The sequence below is a fragment of the Trachurus japonicus genome, chromosome 24, assembly GCF_045865225.1.
Source record: "Trachurus japonicus isolate A0001 chromosome 24, Traja_1.0".
In the NCBI taxonomy this organism is placed as follows: domain Eukaryota; kingdom Metazoa; phylum Chordata; class Actinopteri; order Carangiformes; family Carangidae; genus Trachurus; species Trachurus japonicus.
The window spans coordinates 16,548,171-16,565,176 of NC_140930.1; the positions used below are offsets into that span (position 1 = coordinate 16,548,171).

The following is a 17,006-nucleotide window of genomic DNA, read 5'->3' on the forward strand; positions in this document are numbered from 1 at the left end:
AATAGTCAATTAAATTGCCTTATTTACATCGTACTCGTCTAAAAGTTTATTGTTATGTACAGCCATTCAGCACCCTTAGTAACTATCAGACTTAATTAGACATAATGAATGTATATAACAAAGTACAAGCGGTTTCAGGAAGCCTATCTCGACATTTAGTGCTACCAAAAACAAGAAGAGCAACAATGCTGGCAAATCTAACATATTTCCTAATTAAAATCACTACTAAAACCTTCAAAAACTATTTAATACAGTTAACAGTTTGATATAAATAAGTATGCAGCACCAAGTAACCGAGTGATAAACCAAGATGTCTAATGACCTAATAAATTACTGTGTAATTGTTGTAAGGCCGTGAACTTTGATCTGTCTTTGGGAGCTCACAGATACAGTCACATATTAAATGCTAATGTAAAATAAAGACAAATTAGCAGGTATGCATCTTAAAATCTTAAATTTGATTTATCAGCATGACTGATAAATAAACCCTAACCCCCTAACCCATGACTGAGGACATACACTGCCACAGCAGCTGCATGGTAGAAAAATCTGTCTCTTGTCTCATCACTTAACTCTGAGGGTGTTACTCTTCTTTCGTGGGAGCTGCCTCTGCACCTGACGGGCCCGTGTGCCTAAACCCAGAGACTGAAGAGACTCTGTGATGAAACGCTGCGTGGGAGAGACACACAGCATCACCAACAACTTGGCATCACCACCTGGTGGACAAGACGGAGCAACAGGAGGAAAAAAGAGATGATATGAAAAAAATAAATAACTTTGTACTTTTTTCCCAGCATGTTTGAGAACAGCGATATGTAACATGTCTTAAGTAGATAGGAAGACACTGTGGCGCTGAAGGAGACATATGAAGAATCAGTCGCGCACAAAAGAGTGCGTTTGTGTTTGTACCTCACCTATGCTGTCCTGGAGAAGATGGGTCAGTTTGCTGTTCCTATAGGGGATGTGTGGTCTCTGTTCTGCCAGAGCTCCCAGGACATCAGACAGAGCAGAGAGGCTGCGATTTATACAGGACACCTCCCACAGAGCTGCACCTGAAACTCCAGACATACCTGAGACAAAGAGACACATTACTCATCAGACTCTTGGTTGAAATGGAAACAAGCTGTGTTTGAAGTGTTTTTAATTTCCACCAAAGCACCATCCTTCCTCAAACAACCGCAGGTGGTAACAGACACCAACTACCAAAACCTCACATAGCCAATCAGTCACGTGATCAATCTTTTTTTTTTTTTTTTACAAATACAGCCTGCCTGATTTATGCTGCCTAATACCAAACAATACAGTACACTCTGGTGTTTAATTTTTGGGACATGTATGCCTTTATTTGATAGGACAGTGAAGAGAGACAGAAAAGCAAGGAGAGAGACGATGCCAACATGGGATGTGCTCTGACTGCTCAACCACTGACCATTCCTAAGAGTCAGGTTTTGATTTAAAAATTAACTCAGAGCAGATGACACTTGAATTTCACTTTTAGTAGCAGTTAATCTACAACATTTCAGTCAGGCAAATGCTAAAACCCACGGGGACCAGTGTTCATGTGAAATCTACAAATTCTGAGAAGATCCAAACACAGTGAGACCCTCTTACCAACACACTCACTCCCTGCCAGGTCCACCAGCTGCAGCTTGGTCCTGAATGGGGTCTGTGAGATACTGTGCCTAGGGGAGGGGCATGGGGAATAGGAAGGTGAAGGGCAGGGAGAGGAGGCGGAGCTTGCAAAGAGCTCATCGGATGAGTTGCGGGCGGCGGGGTTGGCACGACGGCGACAGCGTGGACTCCACCACTCCTTCTGGGTGGAGCGTCGCATGTCCTCCTTGGCACTCTGTAGCCTGCGGGCTGCATGGAAGTGGAGTAGTAAAAAAAAAAAGTCACAAATGTTCATAAAATCACAGACACTGAAATTTTGGGATCTAGTAGAGTTCAAAACCGCACAAATTCTGTATAAAGCACATCATAAATTACTTCCTGGCCATATACAAAAAAACTTTAGTGATAGAGAAGGGGGATACGATCTAAGGGGGAGATGGAATTTTAAACAACCAATTCTTCACACTACTCTGAAAAGCATGTGTGTATCTGTCTGTGGGGTGAAGCTGTGGAACAAGATACCTGATGAGATCAAAAAAAGTAAAAATCCGGTGCAATTTAAAAATAAGTTCAAAATTTTCATTTTGGAAAGATACAGTCTTGAAGGTGGGGAATGATTTATGGGACAAATGTTAATTGTCTATTTTTGCTTGAGTATATACTATGTAGGTGTGTGTGTATGTGTGTAGATGGCATGTATGCTTGTTTGTTTATGTATAGGTACTGTATACATATATTTACATGTATGGTTTAAAGGTTAGGGCATCTATAAGCTAGTAGCTTCAGCCCTGACCCTTTCGATCAGCCTCATGCAGCCATGCTCTTAGAGGGATGTGTTACTTTTTCTTGTGGTTCTATTTATTTTTTTGATGTGCTGCTGATCGAAATAAACTCAAACTCAAACTCAGTGCGGGAGTATGTGACCAACAGGTGTCTAGTGACGTGTGTAGGTCTGCGAGTGCGTCTCACCCAGGGCCAATGCGTTGGGGCTCTTGGAGGAAATGGTGAGGGTTACGATGAGGTGAGAGCGTGAAGAGTCGGTGTGGACCAGGGTGGGACAGTGAGCCCTGAGTTTCAGAACGCCGCTGATGACCTGTATCACCTCAGAGGCGCTACGCACAGGCCTGTTCAACAGAGAAAACACACACACATCAAACAACTGGGTGCATGTGAAAGGTGTTGCTCACAGTTAATTATCACTGAACTTTGCAGTTCTTCTAAGCTCTATTGAGTTTGGCATCTATTAACATTACTCCTGTAATAGCATTGTTTTCACAGCTGTTCTCAGCTTAGAAGCTCCAAAACCCACTGTACACTAGCAACCCAGCCCAAAACAACACACACAGACAAAATCTGTCACCAGCTGGTGAACACAGTGGAGGAGGACCCAGATAATCCCTCATCAGGTGGCCTGAAATACGACTGCACAAGAATGTTAACACTGCTCACCATAGTTCTACTTAAAGGTTTTCACAATATGGTTGTTTTCTTACAGTTTATATTCTCTGCTCAAAAGTGGCCAAAAAATCTATTTGTCCATGCAGCAGCTACAGGAGCCACATTAGCATTCAGTTGGAGAAAATTAGGACATCCCAAAATTCCCACTCCATCAGCTTTGCTGAATCTTTATCTTGTTTATTGCTCAGTAATCTTTGTCCATCAGCAGTTTGCAATGCATACAGCTGCCTTCTCCCCCGAGCTCATAGTGCAAAGTGGGGTTTTGGTGTGAAACTTGCAGACGATACAACAAAAAACTAAATAGTTTGAAAGTCCATGTATCTGAAAGCAACCCCTTTCCCATTACACATCACTTGATACATTTTTCATATAAAAAAGTATTGACTAGTGCAGCTTAAAAGAACTACTCCTCCAAAACATATGATTATTTCATGAAACAAAAATCACATTTTAGACTCTTAATAACGAAGCACAAATAAACACTGGTTGCCACAGTTGCCTCAGCTATGGCCTTACTCACTCGTATGTGAGGGAAGTGACCTGGATGGCACCAGAGGAGGTGGTGATGACGTCCCTGCGCTGGCCGGCAGCGTTCCCCTGCTCATCTTTGGCCAGCAGGTCAAACACCTCATTGTTATACACTTCCATCACTGACACCTCCACCGTGTGGCTCTCTGCAGGCTTCTCAGAGATCAGCCTGGGTCACGCACATGGAAACAACATTGGACAGTTAATGAAAAGAAGGTGTTAAAGTTCAAGACAATTACAGTCTCTTTTAGGTCTCAGTGCACATTATAAATTAATAGACAGAATTTTTCTTTTTTCATGATGGATTAATTCACTTAATACAACCTCAACTGTGGTTTTTATGACACAAACTGAAGGCGGCAGCACAGCACAAAAACCATACACATACTTACATACTGAATTTATTATCACCTATAAATAAATGCTTACATTTTGCAAAAAACAAATGAATAAATAGGCTATTGTCTCTCACCGAAACAGCTCAGTGGCAGCCTTAGGGATAATACCCTGCTGTGCCTCCTGCTGTGTCCTTGAGTGCTGGTGTAGTGGCTGGGATCCCATCATGGTGTGAGTCTTCCCACTGCCTGTCTGCCCGTACGCCATGATACAAACATTATAGCTGCAGGGCAAAGAAATTACATTAAATTAATGCTAAAGCCCTGCTGTCATATTATACTGTTTGAAATCGGTTTCATTCAGTTTGTTCATTTGAAATCCCACATTTATACAGCATAGTGTGAAAACAAGTCCAATGGACACACTTGAATGGCACATAATTTAATATAATCCTGTTTGTTAGGTTTAACACTTACCCATCCAACAGTGATGTCAGGAGTGGCTTGACTTCCTCAAACACAGCATCTTGGGAATCCTCTGGTCCATGCACCCTGGAAGAAATGAAATTGTAAAAATTGACTGAAAAGAACTGAAAAATCACATTAATGCTTACTGCATCATGTTGGTATTTTACCTCTCAAACTCAAACATCTTGTTTTGCACTGGCATCCCTGTCTTCAGGCAATTTACCATTACTGTGTCCTGGAAACACAAAAATCATAACAATAAAAGTGAGAAGACTGAGGCAGGTTCACAGCAACCTTATTAAATGACAGAGTCAAATGGTACTCACATCACTAATTGCCTGGACCACTTCCTCTGATGCTGTAGGCCTAATAGTTAAAAAGACAATGATAGCATTGGATCATCATCATGTATTTCATGTTGTGTGGACACGTAATGCATTGTGTGTTGACCCACCCTGATCCAGTGGTCGACAACTGGTTGTGGTCAAAGGGTAGAACTGGTCGCACCCTGCAGTGAACTCTGATGTTACCTCTCAGCTCCTGCAGCAAAACAAAGGTTCACAAAAAACAGACATTAGAGGACTATTACAGACCTTAGATGTTGCAGTTATGTATCCATATCATCCAAGGATATAACATTTTACTTTTGGAATATGGCATTTAAACATCTGTTCTCACCACCAGTGTGTTGTGAAGTTCTTTCCTCCTCTGTCGCTCTGCCCTGCATCTCTCCTTCTCCTCCTCCAGAGAGCGCTCCAGAGCTGCAACATGGGCCTGTAAATCTGAGAAGGGAATGCAGAAAGTTGGTGAAAATATCAATAAAACTCAGAGTAGATTATTTTTCAAAATCATGAACTGAGGTTAAAGGTGCTTTTCTGACAACATTAATCCTTTCCTGCGCTTATTTTAAGAACCCCACTTAACAAGATCAGCATTGAAAAGCTTCCACTGCCTTCTATGAGTCATCAGACATTGTGAGCCACAGCTCAGATTTGTTGGTGGATCTGCTGCAGCACAGTATGAACTCACACTGTTAAGATGTAAAACTGTTTCGTGAATGGAAATGTGTGTCACAATCAACTGCAAACCCAGGGGCATCTGTTCTCTGGTGTAAATCTTTGAATTCAGGCCAAGTCTTTAATCCTGCAGCACACATGTACACACACACCTGGCACCACACAACTCCATTCACTCAGGACAGGCTGAGACATTCAAGAATAGGCTGGGTATAGACTGGGTTGAACAGAAATAGAACAAAATAGTGTAGAATAAAATGTTTTTTTTCTCTCTTTCTGTTGAAAGATTATCCTCTAAAAACCTTCACAGTAGCAAAACAGTTCATTTCCTTGGCATAGTCTCAGTTTAGTGAGTTCAAAGCATCACACAAGGACAAAAAAAATTATAATAATTTCCATATCATGAGAGCAAAAAAATAAAAACGGTAATCTTTGAAAAATATTTGAAAAAACTTTGCTGCAATGCATAAAACCTCCAGTAATTTTAATTATCCCAGTGGGGTTGATGCTTCCAAGAAATAAAATATTTTGTATCTAATACAAACGAGTGAAGTACTTCCACAATTCTTGTGATATAAAATCAACAATAAAAGGTCAAGAAGATGCACTTTGTTTGGAGCAGCTTGTGTTATGCACTGAACAGCATGTGCTGAGGCTTATGTGTGCCAAAGCATTTGACAAGATCAGTTTCTACCTATCGTCACAGCCAGGACACCAGCTGACTTGCGAGACGCTGTGCAACAGAACAGTCAACCTTGGACAACCTCGACGGGAGGGGTAAGAGCGAAGAGGAGGAGGAACAGTCTGAGAGGATTACCAGCACACATACACACACACACACCTTAATGGAAATATAGCCAGTACAGAGCCTGTGTGACACTTTAGAAGGGGGTGGGACATAAATAAGTGAACTTTTTGAAATTATAAGACCTATGTTTGACCAGAAGGAAGGAATCAAGAAGGCTTCTTATAAAGATCATTTTCAAATGGTAATTTAAATAACATGCATGGCCAAGGATACAACTCAATTGTTGTGTTCCCTACATTGAGTCAGAAATTTGTTGCAAGGGTCAAAAAGACCACTATTTATTCACTATTTGTTTTCATATTGTTAGACCACCTCAAAACAACACCCAAGATTATACCAAACAGTACACATGGTTCTCAGCTTTAAGACATTCCCTCAGAAACATATTGATAGTGTTCAAGATACTACTTACTCTGAATCCCGTCTCCACTGTGACCATTTAGGGAGGAGCTGGCTTGCACTACTTTCTCCTGGAGATGTCTGCTCTGCTCCTCAAGCTCAGTTGCAAAACTCACATACACTGCAAACACCTCACTCAGGTCCTGCTTCACAGCCTGCCACAGACACACAGAGAATATCTGAAATGTATGACTCTATGTCTTTCGGCATTTCCACTTAACCTGTTCATCTAGACTCTGGATGCCACACACACACTTTCATCTTTCATGGAGTTGTACCTGGACTTCAGACAGGAGGTTGGCCAACGCTGACCGGGTTATAGCCTGTGCATCCTTCTGGTGCTGATTATGATTCAAGGCCTTGCTCTCTTCTTCCTGCTCCCGACGTAGTTTCCCCAGACACTGGACAGAAGAGCAACAGACTTATTCTGCCTGACTATACCACACCATTCTTACTATTCTTATTATGACTATTTAAAAGAGAGACACACAGAACAAATTGAGTCAATATCTGTTGTTGTCTGGCATCTTGGCTGGACAGTGCACAGACCATCTGCTCCATGCATTGAATGCTCCACTATTGTCATGCACCAACTCTGAACACATGTGAAATTATATTACATCACTGCCAGAGCACTCAGACAGGTGTAAAATAAACCTGTTGAAACGAAACCAAGTTAAGTGCATGCAACATACACACGCTACACACCCTTAATTGGCACAAGCCATTCATTCACACAAACGCCTACTGTAGTTAAGCCATTCAGAAGATCAAACAAACAAACAAAAGAAAAGAAAAGTAAAGGGTAGGAGAAGAAAAGAACATAAATAAAAGACAGCAAATGTAATCAATGAATGATAACAGTCTTACCTCTGCAAATCTTAAATGAAGAATGGCATTCTCAGTCTCCAGCTCCAATATTCGCTCCTCTTTACTCTGTAAAGACATTTCACATCACAAATTTCAGTGTGCAATTATTGAATAAATCTAGCAGACAGGAGTCAACTACCAATTACTTAATGCTAATAAAATGCATTCAATGAACAGTGACTCACCCTCAGTTTGTGCTCCAGCAGATGCACCTGGTGAGCAAATATTTGGTCCCGGTTAATAAAAAGAGGCATTTTTCCTTAACGAGTATAAAACTAAGTAGTAGAGAGAAGAATCGGAAGCTTCGTCTCTTTCCTTCCTAGGTGAACAAGTCGCGTCCTCTCGTGTCAAATAATCCGATTAGGGACGGACCGGTCAACAACAACTCTGTCAACTCTGCTCCAACTCGTCTGCGTTCGTGTGAGAGGGCAGCGTCCTCCAGACCAGTCAGACACACAGACAAAACGCCGGCTGACACAAATAGTAACTTACATCGTTTTGTCGATTTCTGACTGAGAAATACCATTTGGAGGTCGCACGGTATTCATAACTCAAGGTGTCATTTCACTTTGGCCAACTATCCTGGGTCTTTCTGGGCTGATTAATTCAGTTTTCATGCAAAATATTCCACAGTAATAAATTTAGTAGGTTGAGACAGGAGGCCAACACTCCGGCACACGGCTAGAGGGCAGCAAAGCCCCGAGGACTGATGCGGCAAAAGGAGGAAATAAACACAGGCGAAGAAGGACAACACTTCCGCACAGTCACAGTTTATATGCAGCCAAAGACGGTTTTGCAGCCAACCTGTCAGTAGTAAGTCCTGCCACAAAAATGACCAAACAGAAAGACAAAAGACGGGAGAAAATCAGCGTCGCCACAGAGGTGAGGCGCTGCAAGAGTTGCCTTTAGCTAGCCAGAGTTTTTCTTTTAGCTAACGCTTCTTCATGCTAATAACACGCTCTTCCACCTCATGTTCAGCGTTGTTTGAGTGTCACTCATTCATTCACTGTTTCTGTCTGGCGGGCTGCTCTCCTGGTAAACAGTATAAACTAACCAGCAAGATCTCATCTAACTTAATTAATCTTGTGTATCTCGTCTGTAAATACTTTATCGCAGATTGACCGTCTGGAGGAGCGACGGGCGCGTTGCCAGGACAACCTGGAGAGGGCGGAGTTCAGGAGCAGGAAGGAGAAGCTGTCTGAGAAGGAGAGGTGAGGAGGAGGATGATGGAGATTGTGACAGATCTTAAAGGAAAGGGTCATTCCTTTGGTTTTGTCCTAAAATATTACTCTTATTACCCCCACCCACCCCCTGTTGTCCTCCTCTGTAAAATTGACCCAATCTGTTTCCTTCTTTCCTCCTTTTCACCATCCTTTTTTTCCCCTTCCCTTCCTTCCTTCCTTCCTCACTTCTTTCCCTTCGTCCTTCCTTCTTCTTCCTTCCTTGACCCGAGGACAGGAGGGTTAGGTATTTTCGGGGCCTTTTTGCCTTTAAAGCAGATGTAAGCGATCCGGTTGTTTTGGCTAACTTCTTGTCAGCCGATGGAGTTAGCAGCCCCCGCCCTCGTCATGGATCTATTGGTCCTCGTCCCTACGTCACCACATTCACTCGCATCCCTTGGCTGCACACACAGAGAGGGCCGCCCCTTTATGCCATTCTCTCTCCTCATTGGATAAAGGTTGTAGGATACAAGGAAAGTTTTCTCCTCGGCTTACAGCAGAGCAGAGTGACTGACAGACCCGTGTTTCAGACCAAACACTCTATATTTAAGTGATTGCCGTCGGAAGATATAACTATTTAAAGCAGAAGTAAGTGGTCCGGTCGTTTTCGCTAATGCTGCGTTCCTGGCAGGCTTTTGAAATCGTAAATTACAGCTTCAAGTCACAACTTACGACTTTGTAGCGTTCCAGGCAACCCACTCGTGTTTTTCCGACCTGTTTTACCGGTGAAAGTCACTATAACGGCCACTCGTAACTTCCGACCGGTGAACTCGTACCAGATCGAACTGGTACCACTTCACGGTCGGAAAAATACGAGTTTCCTTGAACGCACCATAACAGTCCTCGTCCCTACGTCGCCACATTCACGGCGTTCCTTGGCTGCACACACAGCCCTGCATGCCGTTCTCTCTCCTCATTGGATAAAAACTGTAGGATACGATAAATGTTTTCTCTTCGGCTCAGAGCAGAGCAGAGGGACTGACAGACCCGTGTTTCAGTCCAAACACTCTATGTAAGTGATTGCTGTCGGAAGATATAACTATTTAAGACTTATATTAACACAAATATATCACTTACTTCTGCTTTAAGACTTATATTAACACAAAAATTCTGCTTACTTCTGCTTTAATTGATAGGACAGGTGAGAGAGACAGGAAATTGAGAGGCAGAGAGAGGGGGAATTATGACATATAGCAAAGGGCCACCAGGGGAATCGAGCCGGGGCCGGCTGCAGCAAGGACTTCACTGTAGCCTCTGCATCTGGGGGCCTGCTCAACCCAGAGAACAAAACGGTGCCCCATGACCAAACATTACTGGTTGATAGTTTTAAATCATTCCTCCTTTTCACCCTGGCACCTGAAAGATCCCTCTGTAAGTGATGGGGGACACAATTCAGTCCTCATTTTGTAAAAGAAAAAAACAAAACAAAAAACAACAAAAAAGAAAAACTCTCTCATGTTTCTCTTTGGAAATCTTGCACCAAGACTTCTCTGGAAGAAGGGAGGGAAACTCTGAGCCTCTCTTCCTCTGATAATTTAGAACAACCAAGAACTAATGTCTGATTCTGATTTAATTTAATAAAATGTCCATGGGAAATTAGACCTAATGAATGACTTTCTCACTTCATAGCTAATCTAAATAATAAAACCCTTCTTCCTGTTTGTCTCATCCTCTCTGCTCCGCAGGCAGGACCTGGAAGATGAAATGGCAATAATGACTGAAAGGGTACAAAAGCTAGGTGAGCTTATGTGCTTATATGCTTAGCTTATTATTGATATTGATACATTTTATTGTTAAACGCAAACCAAGTTTAAAGTTTGGAGTATTGACCATGGTCTGGTGCACACAACTAGAGTACAAAATTTTGAACTTAGCAGACCAGATAACAAGTTATAAAAATTAAGTGTCATTCCTGTCATGACATGTAGGAATAAATACATTATTTCCTTGGTGGAACCTGATTAGATTATACAAACGATAATGAATATTTAACAGATTGCATGCATGTTGGAAATGATGGCTGCCTGCTACAGTACTACCCTACAGTGCTACCACTCAGTAACAATCTGTATTTCTTTTCTAGACAAGGAGCTGCAGACATTAAGAGGAGAGAATCGGAAAAACATGCTATTGTCAGTGGCTCTGCTCGCTATCAGCGCTCTTTTCTACTACGTCTTTCTCTACAATGAGGAGGAATCATGATACCATGCAGTATCATAAAGGGACTTACTGCTCAAAGAGACACATGAAATCAAGCTCAAGAGCTGTGTTGGTGTTATACCTCAGTTCTGCCTCTAGATGGCGTCATTTCATTTTCTTCTATCTCATCTGGTCATCAAACTGTTTTTATTCTGCACAGTCCAATACATCCATGTCCAAAACCCTATCACAGCTTCCACAACAGTGAAATATTTGTTTCTACTATATTTGAATACAATGGCTTGCTGCATTGTCCAGTGTAACCATCATCTCTTTAGTTTAGTTTTTTATTTCCACTTTTGAAAATACAATTATTTTTGAAAGTCTCCATACAAGCACTTTTGGCACTGTTACTAGCAATGTTGACACTGTTTGGATAGTAACCAGGCCATCAGGTGACAGCAGTGAATATTCATTAGTGTGTGACTTGCCTGTTGATTAACCCATGATAGACCTAAGCCACATGCTGCACATCTGCACACTACTCCAGCAAGTGACTAGGATTGTGTTACCTGCAGGTCACCACTTTTATTATATTAAGGGGAAGCAAACCAGCATCTACTGTGTTTTCCTGCTAGATATAGTCACATAAAACAAAAGACCTCACTGTTTATTATGATATTATGGAGAATAATTTAGATTTTATTTGTAATTTATTTGTAAAAACAGTAAAGTCTTAAGGTTGTTTCATGCCACAAATAAACAAATTTAATACTGCTATTTTTTATATACTGTAGTGAATAAATCTTGTGCCAAGCCAGCCTGCTTTTCAATGACATATAAATGTGTATCCTATAAATAATAGTGCATGGTTTTCATGGTGCACATGCATATATATGTCGGAGAGTTACCATAAATGGACGGGAATGCATGAGTAAATTTGTTTGGTTTTTTTTATGTGAGTTTTTTTTTAAGGGTTTTACAGAGGACCTGAGGAATGTATTTTCTAATGGTAAACCGATGCTGCTCTTCACTCATCTCTTGATTAGAGCTTAAAGATGCCAAATGTATATTCACAAACAAAGAAGTGCTTGTTTTGATACATACTTGAGAAAAAATAGGGAATACTGTAAGACCTGAGTTTGGTCTTCATATATTGTTTTGTTTATCTGTAATCTGATCTCTTGTGTTTTTTCATGAACATATTAAACACTTAAATCCATTTTGGAAACACCTTGTTTGCTGCTACCTGACATTTGTTGGTTTATCATCTGCAGTGCATTTTATTTTGAAAATTTCGAGTTCATTAGATGACTCAACTCTAGAGCAGCCGGTCCCACGGACCGTAGCCTTTCTCAAAGTGGGTGCCGCGGCACACTGGGGTGCCGTCTGACTGCGTCAAGGGTGCCGTGAAAAAAATACCTCTTCTGACATTTCATAGAATACATTCTCTTTATATATGCAAAGGGGCCGTGTCCACCGTCTACTTTCCATTCAGATCCTATGGAGCTCGGAAAAAAAGCTGTCAAGAGTTTAATTTTCTTGTCGCAGCAGAGTTGTATCATATATATCAGTTGAGGAGCGGCTATCAGGCCGACCAGGAGATCTCCCGGTTGGCCGCCCAGCCGTTACGATCCAGCATATCTAGGCGGGTACATATATGAAAAAAAACCACCTAACCCTAAACAAATTCTAACAAAAGGTTTCTCAGCTGTTTTTTATAGTATTAGATGTCCTTAATAACATACTAAAAGTTTACCAAAATTTGACCACTAGAAAGGTGTCATTTTCAAGATGGCGTCCAAGATGGATAGGAAGCCTGAGGAGACACCACAGGTGAATAGGGTAACATTTTTAACTAACAGATATCACCATGAAACTTCCCAAGTTTATCACTTACATTAAGACAAATATTTTTTGTATTACAAGTTTTGTCAAATTGTATGTTTAAATATGTAAATTAGGCAATATCTCATTAAATATGCGCTAATTTGCATATCCGAAATCTGAACAATGGATAAAAGCCACTTTCAAAATTCTTGTTTTATTTTGTTGACATACTAGAGTCAGAAGTTTTTACAGAGGGGATTTTGGATATCTCTCTTTATCACTCTGTAAATGAGAAAATACTGTCACCAGCCCTAAAAATTCAAGTTGGTCGTGTTTTTAGGAGTAAAATGTTGTATAAATCAGGCTATGAATGATATATCAACAATCCCCTCTGTAAAAACCTTCAGAATATAGAAAGGGATCAAACTGGAAGGTTTGGTGTCTGTAAGTGCTGCTGAAGTGGAGATTTCGGGCTCTTATACAACATTTTACTCCTAAAAACACGACGATATTTGAATTTTTAGGGCTATAGTATTTTCTCATTTACAGAGTGATAAAGAGAGATATCCAAAATCCCCTCTGTAAAAACTTCTGACTCTAGTATGTCAACAAAATAAAACAAGAATTTTGAAAGTGGCTTTTATCCATTGTTCAGATTTTGGATATGCAAATTAGCGCATATTTAATGAGATATTGCCTAATTTACATATTTAAACATACAATTTGACAAAACTTGTAATACAAAAAATATTTGTCTTAATGTAAGTGATAAACTTGGGAAGTTTCATGGTGATATCTGTTAGTTAAAAATTTTACCCTATTCACCTGTGGTGTCTCCTCAGGCTTCCTATCTATCTTGGACGCCATCTTGAAAATAACACCTTTCTAGTGGTCAAATTTTGGTAAACTTTTAGTATGTTATTAAGGACATCTAATACTATAAAAAACAACTGAGAAACCTTTTGTTAGAATTTGTTTAGGGTCAAGTCATATTTGTACCTGACTAATCATCGAGCAGGTTGCCCTGCGCGGTTATGCGGTCTTTATGACCAGCCACTGTGAGTTAAGGCTATAGTAAGTCAAACATGTTCTCATGATAATCTTTAACAACAGTCCAACCATTATTTATACCACTTCTTGTCTTTTTACATCTCACTCATGGTTGCGATAGTGACGCAGACTCTCATCAATCCAGACTACTAAATGATTTTTGTTTAGCCTCCTGTCTTTATCTAATTCTTTTTGTTCAGATATAACTGAACTTTCATGACCAAACATAAAATAACCAGCAATGTTTGTTCGTTCTTAAATTGTAGAATGGCGCAAAGCCTCATGGGAAATGGGAAACGCGCTAGAGAAAAGTCACTGAGAAAGTTATCATTAAACTAGCGGCTACGGCTAAAGAAGGACTCACGGAAGCTAAACAGCAAAGTTTATCAGTCCTGCCCGTGTGTCACGTTATTTATAAGTTATATTAATTTAACAAGACAACACGGTCCGTGCTAAGTGGGCCGGTACGTCGGTACCTGGTCGGTACGCGGTACCGTTACTTCTGGATTTTAACCACTTGAGAGTCGGAACCTATGGGCACCGAAGCATGTTGGTGAGTAGGTGATGATGACGTTAAGGGATGACACTTTGTTCAGTCAATATACACTGTTGCCTATAAACTTGGAATATGTTTTTACCTCTTCTTGTGAAATGATTGTGACAATGTGATTTATCCATGATAAAGTGTATATTCTCAATACTGGCAACTGGGACTAACCATTGCACCTGGTCAAAGCCGTTCACTGATGTGTATAAATAGGAATAAAAAGATACATTTTGGAGGTGTAATGAATGTAAGAACACCCCCTCTGTTCTCTTCCTGATCTCAGTTAACTTTGGAGTGAATGCTCTGCCTCTGATTGGTTCTCCTGTTGTTCAGAGGCTCATAAGCACAAGTCAGTGTGCTTTGATTGACACACTGTGTGAAAGAAGACAAGTTTTGAATGAAATGCTGAATTTCTGGCTGTAAAAGGGTGTGAGAAATGTATGAAAAGTTGTGGTTAACTGGAGATTTTGAACTCTGTCCATTCAAATGCCCTAAAATAATTTTTTTATATATATATTTTGGGGGACAAAACAGTATTTTATTGGAGTTTCTACAAGGAGACACAAATAAAAACAAGAGTAGTAAAGAATGTTTCAGCCTGACAAGAACATGTTGCTTTCACTCCAATGCCACCTCATTGTTTGTGTGCGCTCCCTCCTACACACACTATTGTCACCAACACAGTATGCATCACGCCTACACACACTCATTCTCTCGACCCCAGATAAAACAAATGTAAACAAGCCCATTATGCAACAATTGGGTGTAATGTTAAATGCTGAGTGGGGACACACTGAAGATGTTTGAATATTCATTTATACTTTGCATTTGATAGTATGACTCAATTAAAACTTCAGAGGTGAAAAGTCACAAATTGGTCTGGATAGTTTGTCTGGTGACAGAACCGTTCAATGCTTCATAAACTTAAATGTAATACTTGAGTGTGTGAGTGTGTGTGTGTGTGTGTGTGTGTGTGTGTGTGTGTGTGTGTGTGTGTGTGTGTGTGTGTGTGTGTGTGTGTGTGTCCCCTACACAGTCAGACTCTGACCTTGCCTTTTCATGACACAGTGTGTTAGTGGCCTTGAGGTATGAAAGTAAATGAGTCACAAAAAATTGATTACGTCTGTCTGAGGACCAAAATGCCAGACGTCACTTTGAATTCTTTTGGTTCTGAAGGAGGGGGATGTTTGAGCTCACACACACAGCAGGTGGAGGTTCAGTGTCTGCACTCAGGTCAGATGTAATTATGTAAGTTGTCCAGCAGTTGTTTGGTTATGTCCTCAGGTACAGGACCCTCGTTGCTGCCCTTTTTGGTCTAGTGCTCTTAAGTCAAATGACATAATAAAGTTTTTACATGTGATGCTTCATCATGTTTTTGTTAGATTTCATACACAGCTGAAGGTGTGTGCCAATGCAATATGTGTATTTGTTTTTGATTACGAATCATTGGCAGCAAAATGTAAATTATAATTCAAAGCATAGGCTTGTATCTGTTAATATCAGAAAAAGTACATGAAGCATATTGCATCAATCACTAAGCAGAGGTAGCGTTTGAGATGGTCAAATGTTTTCTGCATAAAATGTTTGCAAAGTAACTGCAAAGCAACGTTTTCTCCTTTATGAAATTGGCTAAGATTACAATACAATTTTTGTGGCCAAAGGAAATCAAAATAACAACATTATCACAATATCTGCCAACCAGAGGAACTGATAAATAAAAGTTCCACTAGGAACATCTGCCATCCTGATATCATCAAATGTGAATTATTACGTAACACAATATATGTATTTCATCTTTAAATAATCTTTAAATCAGTGAGCAATCAATTTAAACCATGACACATCACTTTGACTAAGTACATCTGTACTAAATCACTCCATATCATCTCTTTCTGCACTTGAGTGAGTGTAAAAATGTCTCAAGTTTAATTCTCTCTAAGTTCAAGCATTAACACAAAGACAGAGCAGATAAGTCAGTGTGCTCAGTCACTAATGTAAGTCATAAGTCCATAGGCCTGTCATGGCTGGTTTTATCCACTCCACACCTAATTTCTACATTTGTCACCATCACTGCAGACACAGTGGTGATTAATCTCTTAATAAGTAAATAGAAGATGAGAGCAGAGAAGATGAGGGTAGGGTCGAGGAGTTGGGGAAAGACGGGAGTTTGAGAGATGTAATTCATGGTGAGGGGGAAAGTTAATTTGTTACACAAGTGGCTGTTAAGTATTGAGCTGTCAGGTTGTGAAGGTTACACTACTCTGTTCTCTGAGCCTGCACTGTCCTGACTGGAGTATGAAGGCTCAGTGAATGTGTGGGAGAGGAGAGGAGGGGAGGGGAGAGGAGATGAGATCCAGCTGTTTTATCTGCCTTTTTAACCTTCCCATGACCTTGAGTGTCAAATTGGCCTGTTCTATCCAGGACATTTCATTCATTTGTAAAAAAAAAAAAAAAAAAAAAAATATGATTACAATACAAATGGAAAATAATTAGAAATACATTCAATTATAATAAGGTAACATTTCGGTCAATTTGAACTGGTGCTCATTTTTAAGTGGCCATTTCCTTCTTAATCTTGTACCACAGAAACACACAATTTTCCATAATGTGTAATGATCTTTTTGATTTATACAAGACAAATTCCAAATTCTCTTTTCTCTCCTAAATCTTTTACACATTATGGTTTAAGAAAAACACCTGCAGAACAGACAGGTCTTTGTGTACACT

At 40.3% G+C, this 17,006-nt stretch overlaps 2 protein-coding genes across 2 annotated transcripts; one reads left to right on the top strand and one right to left on the bottom strand.

Annotated features, from left to right (window-relative positions):
• Positions 1-511: 511 nt before the first annotated feature.
• On the bottom strand, positions 512-7,898 carry kif25 (kinesin family member 25). Its single transcript, XM_085771160.1, has 15 exons — positions 7,679-7,898; positions 7,494-7,559; positions 6,902-7,024; positions 6,637-6,778; positions 5,079-5,182; positions 4,855-4,940; positions 4,727-4,766; positions 4,568-4,635; positions 4,410-4,484; positions 4,070-4,216; positions 3,590-3,766; positions 2,581-2,735; positions 1,612-1,860; positions 915-1,070; positions 512-716 (listed from the first exon to the last, which is right to left on the bottom strand). The coding sequence occupies exons 1-15, from the start codon at positions 7,745-7,747 to the stop codon at positions 565-567; spliced, it is 1,809 nt and encodes a 602-aa protein (XP_085627286.1). The 5' UTR covers positions 7,748-7,898; the 3' UTR covers positions 512-564.
• A 324-nt stretch (positions 7,899-8,222) lies between these two features.
• ccdc167 (coiled-coil domain containing 167) lies at positions 8,223-11,093 on the top strand. The gene is made up of 4 exons (XM_085770392.1): positions 8,223-8,375; positions 8,610-8,704; positions 10,399-10,451; positions 10,797-11,093. Exons 1-4 carry the CDS (start codon positions 8,325-8,327, stop codon positions 10,913-10,915), a joined length of 318 nt encoding a protein of 105 aa, XP_085626518.1. The 5' UTR covers positions 8,223-8,324; the 3' UTR covers positions 10,916-11,093.
• Positions 11,094-17,006: the final 5,913 nt, after the last annotated feature.

What these genes read in the sequence shown, in the direction of transcription:
- kif25 (XM_085771160.1), bottom strand. Translation starts at nt 7,747, where the DNA reads ATGCCTCTTTTTATTAACCGGGACCAAATATTTGCTCACCAGGTGCAT. An exon ending in AACTTCACAACACACTGGTG is followed by an intron (nt 4,941 to 5,078) that starts GTGAGAACAGAT and finishes GTTTTGCTGCAG; the next exon opens with GAGCTGAGAGGTAACATCAG. An exon ending in GGCAGGGAGTGAGTGTGTTG is followed by an intron (nt 1,071 to 1,611) that starts GTAAGAGGGTCT and finishes TCTTTGTCTCAG; the next exon opens with GTATGTCTGGAGTTTCAGGT.
- ccdc167 (XM_085770392.1), top strand. Translation starts at nt 8,325, where the DNA reads ATGACCAAACAGAAAGACAAAAGACGGGAGAAAATCAGCGTCGCCACA. An exon ending in AAATCAGCGTCGCCACAGAG is followed by an intron (nt 8,376 to 8,609) that starts GTGAGGCGCTGC and finishes ACTTTATCGCAG; the next exon opens with ATTGACCGTCTGGAGGAGCG. An exon ending in AAGCTGTCTGAGAAGGAGAG is followed by an intron (nt 8,705 to 10,398) that starts GTGAGGAGGAGG and finishes TCTGCTCCGCAG; the next exon opens with GCAGGACCTGGAAGATGAAA.